Here is a 9385-nt window from a genome sequence, read left to right as displayed (position 1 = left end):
TGATTGTTTTGCTTGCTAAGATGAACTGCAGGGGAAAGAAACAAATGACGTAAAACATTTATAAAGTTTTCCAGACATTACCAAGCCAAACTATCATCTCTCCAACTCCCTGGTCCAGCTTTCTGCAAATATGTTGTTGTTGTTAAGTGCCGTCGAGTCGGTTTCGACCCATAGCGACCCTGAATAGGGTTTCCGAGGCTGTAACTCGTTACAGGAGCAGATCGCCTCATCTTTCTCCCGCGGAGCAGCTGGTAGTTTCGAACTGCTGACCTTCCGGTTCGCAGCCCGATTCGTAACCACTACGCTACCAGAGCTCCTATAGGAGTGTTTTATTCAAATATGGAGATATTCTAGGCTCCTGTTCCCCCCCTACAGCTCAGTCCCCATTCCTCAAGACCCTGCTGTGAGCAGACAAATGCACACATCCACTGCCACACTGCCACAGATGACAAAAGTGGAAAGGTCTCCCTGAGGCAGCATAGGAAGCCAGGGAAGGACAGGCCCAGCTAATCTGGGCCTGGCATGCCAAAAGCTCAAGCCTCATCTGCTTTCTAGAACAGCTGTGTTTCTACAGAGAGGAAAAGCTCATTCAAGGATTCCAGGATGTTTCCTAAATCTGAATTTACACATAAAGGCTTTGCTAAACAGACTAACAGTCTGTCCCACCAAGAAGAGCCTAAACCCTCCTCCCAATCCTCTGTGCTTTGGCCTCATTGCCAAGAGCCACAGTCTCAACCCCAGGCACAAGCAATTTTCTCCAAGTCTTTCTTCCAGGTTTGGGATTAGATGCAGTCACAGCAGCTATTCCCTCTGGAAAGCCTCTCTGTCCTGTGCCTGAGATCTAGAGAAACAGCTCTGAGGCCTAAGGCATCTGGTCCCTGAGGATCCACCATCCTCAGGACAACACTGACCCCTGTTGGGCCCTGCCTGTTGTTGTTAAATGCCATCAAGTCGGTTCCAACTCATTGCAACCCTGTAGAGGATTTCCAAGGAGCGGCTGGTGAGCTTGAACCACCGACCTTGTGGTTCAAACCGATCTTGCAGTGTAGCGCATTACACACAGCGCCACACCAGGGCTCCTGTACCCTACCTTGCACTCCCCAAAGCTGGTCCCTCAGAGATTTTTATGGGTAGTTGGTAACGATGAGGGTTTTTAAAAAAACAACTCAGCAACTTTAAATTCTTTTTATAGAAATGATCCATGTCCACGACATATCAGAAAATGTAAGGAAAAAATACCTATAACTACCATCCTCGTGTAACTAGTTTCCTGCATACACATTTTCTCAAACAGGATCAATTGCACTTTCCCTTTGTATTAAATACATTTTTTATTTTAGAATTTTAGATTTACAGAAAAGTTGCAAAGGTAATGAGAATTCTTATATATCCTTCACTCAGATTCTAATGTTAACACCTGACATTACTATGGTACATTTGTCAAAACTAAGAAATTATATATTGCTATAAACTTAATTTTAGACTTTATATGAAGTTAACACTTATATTTTTACTTTATATTGTGTATTGCTGAAAGTTTACAGAACAGATCATCAGTTTTCCATTCACTAATTCATATGCATTTTGTTTCATAACATTAATTGCAATCCTTACAATGTAACATCACTTATCCCACTTCCTCCCTGTGTTTCCAGTCCTCCTTTCCCCCTAACCTTTCTATACTTTGTTCTTGGCTAAATGCCGCCCCAGTTTTTCCATTAATGTCCTCTTTCTGTTCCAAAATCCAATCCAGGACAACACATTAGTCACTGTGTCATCTTAGTCTCTTCTAGTCCTGTAGTTTCTGAGTTTTGTTTTTCATAACCTTGGTAATCTTGAGTACTAGCCAGGTAGACTATAGAATGTCCCCAGTCTGTGTTTGTCTAACAATTAGACCGGGGTTGTAGGTTTTGGGTGAGAGAATACTACCAAGATGAAGTTCCTTATCATCACATCCTATCACATGATAATATGGGACTTCATCACTTGGTTACAGGGGTCTTTGTGAGGCTTCTGCACTGTAAATTTATTTTCTCCTTTTTGTACGCTAGTGTGTGGAAGCAAATTACATCTAGCTTACCCTCAGTGGGTTGGGATGAGGAGATGTGTATGGGAGGGATGGGTGTTAAGCTCTACCTTCTGTGAGAATTGACATGCATTATTTAGAATGTACTGCTTAAGACATGCCTTGGAAATTCTATGGGGCGGTTCCTTGGAAATTCTATGGGGCGGTTCTATCTACTCCATTCTATAGGGTTGCTAAGAGTCTAAATATTTAGACTCCATGGTGGTGGGTTGGGTTAATATCAAGTAACCCAACGTCTATCAATCCAGACAGCTAGCCCATTCTCCACCTGAGTGGGGACAGTGGTGGTGGCCGGATACTGAGAGCATTTCCTTATTAGCTCCTCTTCAAGGAAAAGAAATCCAGCCTTCAACTCCAACAAATGTGGTTGCTTATGAAGGATATGGAGGGTAACACCTCCAAAAAGGGCTGAGTGGTGGATAGTTCTGGAGGGGCTGAGGTCCCTTTCTCCTCCTCCAGGCAGAGCAATGGTGGTGCCACACTGAGGTACATAGGATGGGGAGACCCATAATGGCCTGGCCCAACCATCATCCTTGGGGCCATGGCTCTGCTGAGCTGGACCTAACTCTGACAAGGACTTATACATAGTCCAGAGGAATCATAACACCTGAGACAGAGGCATTACTAACTCTGTAGCCCTCCAAGGCAGACCTCCTTAGCAGATGTCCCTAGGGATTGGGTCTCTTGGCCACTGAGCCCTGGAGATAGGAAGTATCTTTCCCAGCTTTTTGGTTTGGTCTGACTTTGGGTCTTGAGAACAGTCCCTGTGCTAGCCTCTTTTATCCTCCCCTGAGTCCAGGAGTTGAACACTTCTCTCTTGGATTTGATTTCTGAGAAGTACCAAGCCTTGCCCAGCAGCTTCTTAGGTTTCCAAAAAGATCATTTTTTGAGAGCTGTATCCACATAATATCTAGAGAGCCTTCTAAAGGTAAGTCTAAAGCCAGTTCTGCTAAGCTTTTGTTACTATGCCTGATCTCAGAAGTGCGATGGCCTGGTTGGCCCCTCACTCACTCCCTGCTGGTTTACAGTGGAAGCCCCTGTGGTCTCCCAAGGTCTCCAAGTCTTGGGAGTGGGATGGGGGTGGTACCTGGGTATGAAGGTGGATGTGAACCTGCCCTCCCCATCCGTCTACTGAGAATCCAAGTTTCTTGAGTCACAGTGTGAGGAGGAGCAGGTGGTATGGGACAGGGAAGTCTCATGGACTGTCATGTCAGGAGAGGAACAAGGATGCTGCCTGCCTTTCTGACTCAACCAGGAGACCTGCAAAGGTCTATGAGCTAGGCAGGGACCTGGATGAGGTCACTGAGGGAAGTACATCTGGGCAAGAGGAGGGCATGGAACCTGTTACTGATTCACTTATTTCCCAAAAAAGTATGTGTTGTGAATTATAATCTCTATGCCTGTGATTATAATCCCATTTGAAAATGGGTTAACTTTGTTGTTAATGAGACAGGAATAGTGTACTGTGTGTCCCAAATCATTCTTAAGAGACATAAAAAGGAGTTTAACAAGCAAGTGACAGCAGCAGAAATGGAAGAGAGATACCAAACTCATGAAGATCGACCAGGAGCAGAAACACAAAGAGAAAAGGCTCTTCCTTGTCTGTCTAGCAGCACTAGCTAACTAAGACAGGGTCCATGCAGAAGCAGGGAGTCCCAGGGGAGCCCGTTTACAAGGGTGGCAGAGAGCCTAGAGCCAATGCCCAGTTGGATCCGAGTTTCTCTGTGCAGGCTCAGCTGGTCCTAGGGGTAGAGGGAATCCCACTATGTTGGGGCCTGTGGAAAAGAACAAGAAAAACACAGCAGAGGCCCAATCACCCACACTTGCTTTAGGTGCTGGGTCTATTGAACATACGTAGAAAATTTTTTAAGTACATTCAAGATGTCAAGAAACGTTAAAATAATAATAATAATAATAATTAACAATAAGAAACATTCCAAAGCAACAGAATACAAAAACTGGCATCTCAGTTCAAAAATGGACACAGCTGGAAGTTTAAAATGGTATGGTATTCAGATTCTGCCAATCTTCTGAAAAATATGGCCTGATGACTACCATGGCTGCTTCTGTGCAGGTTCCGAATGTCAGCCTTGCCATCAGAGCTAAAATCAACTGTCCTACTCAATTTGGTATTTAAAAGAGGTCAACAGATTGTAGTCCTCTTCTAAATCCAGAACAGTGTCAACGATATTACGATCATCAAAAACCTGCTTGAGACCACCAAGGTCAACATCCAAGGCCTTCAGAGGGCTCTCGTCCACAAACAGGGCCCAGGCTTCCTCCTTGAAGGGTAAGTCATCGCAGTGGCCACACATGCGGTTCAATTCATTTTCAAATTCCAGTTTTCCAGCCAATTCTTCAATAGTTCGGATGCTTGTATGGTCTTAAAAGATAAGAATATTCAGTGAGGTTTCAGAAAGACATTTCAGGCACAAGTTAAAAACCATGTTATGGGTTATGGGTGGTCACTCTTCAGGTACTGTGCAAAGCTAGGCAGTATTCCTGCCTGTAACAGGCAAGCCCACAGAGAAGCCACACTATGGTTATGGTGCAGGTGGTGCCCTACTGTTTGGCCCACCATTGATTGAATTTCAACTATTTGCCAGCCCCCAAGGAACATGTTAGCAGGCACAATGCTACATGTGCTTGGCCTGGCTCACTGGGAACTTGCTGATATGCAGGGATAAGAAGGCGTGATATGATATGATAGTCACACGGTAACCTAAGTGCTGCCTGGCACTAGTGAAAGCTGTGGAAGGTAGTGGGAAGAGGCATAATGATTTCCAGGGTAATGGAGGATTCAGTCTACTTGAGTAATGGGCTGTCATGGTTTTTACTTTGTGGTCTAGGGTGAATACCTGCCCTCACTGGGCTTCCTTTTTATCCCCCATAACTGGGAGGCCCCTCAGGGCCAACAGTCTGAGCAGCACTCAAGGCTATACATTCCTTAACTAGGAGGGGGCTTCCAAGTTTGCAGAAAAGTAGAATTAAAAGATAATGTAATTCTGTTGAATGATAATGCACAGAGGAGATTGTAATCGTTGCAATGAAACGAGTGTAAAACCAATGTTATCCGGAATGCAAACTATCACTCAATTCAAAATGGAAAAAATTATTTTTCCACAAACATTTTGAAGAACCCTTGTAGGAAGCTGTTTGTCCACTATATTATTGAGTGAGCCATTTAAAAACAGTTCACACACAGAATATACAGGTATGTTGTGTAAAACAAAATGTCTGACAAGATGCACAAGGCTATGTTCACAGCTGCTATCTCAGGGTGGTGAATTTATAGGGGAGCTTTCGGCTTCTAATTTTACTTATGAATTGCATTCACCTTACTTCGCTGGACTGCTCTCTCTTCTTCTTTACCTATCTCTTACTTTCTTCAGTTGTAAGCTGAACCACTATGTCCTTGGGCCGCTATCCCTTTCCTGTGGGCTTCCCTGTAACTAGACATTTATGAAATGATCTGACTACTGTGGCTTCCACCAGGCTGCCAGCTCTGTGAGGGCAATCACTGGGCTGGTTCTGCCTACTGTAAGCAAAACAAATCTGCGGAATGAATGACGAATAAAGGCATGGCTGCTTATCTAAGACATTTGCTCACCCAGGAGCTAGTGTGAGTGGCCCATCATTGAAAGGAGATAACTTCTGTACTTACCGATCATATCAAGCAGATCCTTTGTGACTTCTTGACTAGAATTGTTGAATAGCATGTTTGAGTCAACCTTCAAATCTCTCTCCATATCTTTCCTGTAGCCCCAGGTGGGGGAAAGAGGAAAAGGTGGGGAATTAGATCTTCTTAGAAGAAACTATTGAAGGGGAACTCAGTGTTTGTTAGATGAATTTTAAGGACAAAAACTTGTCATTTATGCTATAATTAGATGCCAATCAAACTAACTCGGTGAAGAAATGGACTAATAGTATCATCATAATGACTCATGAGCATCATCAACTGTGCATTAGTGTCTATAATCACGATAAATATTTAGAGTTGAGCCTCTTCATACCCATTATTATGATGTTGGTAAGTGCCATCAAGTTGGCTCCGATCCATAGCAACCCTGTACAGGGTCCCTGGGAACAGATAGTGAGTTTGAACAGTCAACCTTACTGTTCAAACCGACCTTGCAATTGTGAACATATTAACCCACAATGCCAGGACTCTTCCCTGACTCCTATAGTCAAAATAGCAGGACCAAAATTTTATTCCTAAAGGATGATGTTAGAGGCCAAACAGATTGAAGTTACCTGGAGGAGAAAAGTTCTGGAAGAGGCCTTAACCCAGGAATGGTATAAACATCTGGGGAGCAAGCAGGGACAGAGGCAAGAATGTATCCAGGAAAGTGCAACCTGTCCACTTTGGGACTCAGGCACTGAAATTAAGACTTTTGTTTCTGCAGCATAAAAAATAAGATTACAGAAAAACCATGTTTCAACAGTTCACTACCCTCAAGTTCTGGAAAGTGGATCCTATGACTTGCTTGACATCCAGCATTGACAACACCCACCCCTTAAAAACATACACACACAAAATTAACTACTTTGAAGCCTGATTCTGAAGACTATATGAGCTTTCCAAATGTCATCTTAGTACTAACTACCCCAAGGAGGTAAGAACAGTGTAATAGACAAGTCTAGACTCTTCAATATTTTCAGAAACAAGAATTCATGGTGGTAACTTTTAAACTATCAGATGATAATCACCTTAAACTTTCTTTTTTCCAGTTTTCCCCATCTGCAGCTCTCCAAAATTGTCTTTCAGGTGCCAAAATGGAGGAATGCATCAAAACGTTTTCCTTGCTGCTCAGAGGTTTTCTTTTCGGGCAGAAAACATGTGGTTTTGTATTGATTAGGGCATGGTTTGGTGCAAAGACAGGGATCTCGCTCTCGGCAGCACTTTGGGCTGGAGCAAAGGGCGCTACAGAGCAGGTGGTAAGCGAATGTCTCCGGCAGAGGAGCTGCTGCATCGGGAGGGAGAAGGAGGGTGGCGCAGCGTCCAGCTCTGGCCTCTGGGGACCCGGGCACTCCAGGGAAAGACTGACTCCTTCAAAGGCCCGATCAATGGCTGCGGTCAGCTCCTTTCTGCATCTTCTTAGTTTTTCAGACATTTCCCTAAAAGGGACCGTGTTTCTGTTATGTAATGCATTAGAAATGCACAGACAACAGAATGGCAACCTCAGATGAACTGGCAAACCACCCCGGGAAAGGGGCACTGGCAATTTTCTTGAGCCTAACCAAGCGCTCTACATACAAGCCAGAGGGCGGGGGACCCCACACCTGGTTATTGTCTCCTCTGCTGCCAGAGAACCTTCGGGAGAAGTCCGTGATCCGGCGGGAAGAGCCTCGGGACGGCGGCCAAGCCCTCACTTCCAGCCCCGCCCAGCACCCCCGCGCCACCCTGCCGTATGGAGCCAGGAAGCCATGTCCGTCGGCAGCGAGCTGGACACTTCCCGGCCGGACCAACGGTCATGACGCGCGCCCCCACCCCCATGGCCGGGGTTAAAGGTTAGATAAAAATCCTGTGCAGCCGAAGTTCTGTATACCCGCGCCGCCAGGAGGGGGAGCCAGCGCGCAGTGTCGGCAGAGAGCTCGGGACCCGTGGGGTAAGCTGGCTCCAGCTCTTACTTCTGGGCAAAAATTGGCTTCAAATCAGCATGGGGAGATGAGTGGGGCAGGGCACAATCTTCCAGTTTTGTATTTGTTTCCTTAGGCGCTATCAGTTCACCTAGGTTGGTGAAGGGCGTAGGAAACTGCTAGACTCCACATGTAGTGGAGGGGCAGGAGGCTCCAACACTAAGCATCTAAGGAAGAAAGCTGGTAATTCCAAGTGACTCAGAAGAGATACAGGAATGAATGAGCTTCCGTGGCTAAAGCTTAGTAAATTTATAAAACCATCTCAGTGCAAAGCAAGGGAGAAGAGGGCAATGTCATTTACTTGAGTGCTCAGTTTACTGTGAGCAGACTATCAGTGACCAGTAAATGGCACAAAACCAGAAATCCCACACTCATGATGGCCCTGCAGCAGGTCTTCATGGCTGCGCCACACTGTTATGTGTTCCTGGCCACTCTCTGAACTCCACTGGACATACACATTGTGCCCCCCCCCCACACCCTCCACCTACAGCCCCACAGGTTTTACAGAAATCTCTGACCACCTGTTTAAAAACTAGTAATAATTCAGTCTCTTGATGTAAGCCTTATGAACAAACTGTTTTGTTTTTGTTTTTTTTCCCCCCACTCCATCAAAGAAGGGAATTTCATCTGGTTTTTAGATTGAACAGCAGTCTTCAGAGTGCCAAAGATGTTCTCCTGGGGAATTACACTGTGCTGTGGGATGATAGGGTCACTGAGGCAGTGTCAGTTGGTGTCCATGCTGCAAGCCTCATCATCCTCCAAGCCCTGCTGGGAACTGCTTGGTCTGGTCCCTCCATCAGAGGAACCCGGAAAATTGATGACTGAAGGTGTCTTATAAAACTCATCATCTCGACGTTGGTAAAATAGCACATATGCTGCTTTCGTCTAGGAAACAAAAAGAAAAAAGTCTATTCATTGGCAGGAAAAATCAGGTCAGGAGCCTCCACTCTCCCTGGCTTCTTTTTCCCTGTGTATCAATCAATACAGAGGTAACCATGAAGGCCCCTCCACCTGAGGCCAATTCGTGCTGACCCTGCTGGGGCAGTGGGAAAAAGCAGGTGCCTTGTGACAACCCTGACCTGACCCTGCAGAGAGTCCAGAAGGAATGGCAACCTGCTCTCTACCACACTAGCTCCCCTTGTCACACCAGAATGACTAAATACTAGACTATTCCAAATCCCTACCACTCGTCTGTCAGTTTGTTGTACTGTGGTGGCTTGTCAGTTGCTGTGATTCTGGAAGCTACGCCACTAGTATTTTAAATACCAGCAGGGTCACCCACGGTGGACAGGATTCAGTTGAGCTACCAGAGGACTCATGAGGAATCTGTACCTGGACCAAGAAGCAGTTGTTCAAACAGAGCATGGGAACATGTATGTTTTAAAATTAAGAAAGGTGTGCGACAAGGTTGTATTCTTTCACCGTACTTATTCAACCTGTGTATGCTGAGCAAATAATACGAGAAGCTGGGTTCTATGAAGAAAAACGTGGCATCAGGATTGGAGGACTCATTTAACAACCTGCAATATGCAGTTAATACAACCTTGCTTGCTGAAAGTGAAGAGGACTTTACTGATGAAGATCAAAGAGCACAGCCTTCGGTATGGATTGCATCTCAATGTCAAGAAAACAAAAATCCTCACCACTGGACCAATAAAC

General features: G+C 45.3%; 2 protein-coding genes across 5 annotated transcripts in view; both read right to left on the bottom strand.

The window, feature by feature from the left end:
- Positions 1-4203: 4203 nt before the first annotated feature.
- On the bottom strand, positions 4204-7238 carry LOC102823159 (chromosome unknown open reading frame, human C3orf62). The gene is given in 4 exon segments (XM_006873611.1): positions 4204-4469; positions 5751-5842; positions 6797-7202; positions 7205-7238. Coding segments are annotated over 4 exon segments (798 nt in total).
- A 771-nt stretch (positions 7239-8009) lies between these two features.
- USP4 (ubiquitin specific peptidase 4 (proto-oncogene)) overlaps positions 8010-9385 on the bottom strand; it is a 73393-nt gene continuing 72017 nt past the window's right edge. For 2 of the 4 annotated variants that reach the window (XM_006873608.1, XM_006873610.1), the window contains one exon: positions 8450-8611. In XM_006873608.1, the coding sequence (XP_006873670.1) occupies positions 8450-8611 (162 nt within the window). Of the gene's footprint in view, positions 8612-9385 lie in introns of all 4 variants that reach the window. The other 2 variants (XM_006873609.1, XM_006873607.1) reach the window with 2 other exon arrangements.

The sequence above is a fragment of the Chrysochloris asiatica genome, unplaced genomic scaffold (genome assembly GCF_000296735.1).
Source record: "Chrysochloris asiatica unplaced genomic scaffold, ChrAsi1.0 scaffold00246, whole genome shotgun sequence".
NCBI classification, from domain to species: Eukaryota; Metazoa; Chordata; class Mammalia; order Afrosoricida; family Chrysochloridae; genus Chrysochloris; species Chrysochloris asiatica.
The sequence above is the reverse complement of the archived record's forward strand: the minus strand, read 5'-3'. Positions and strand labels throughout refer to the sequence as shown.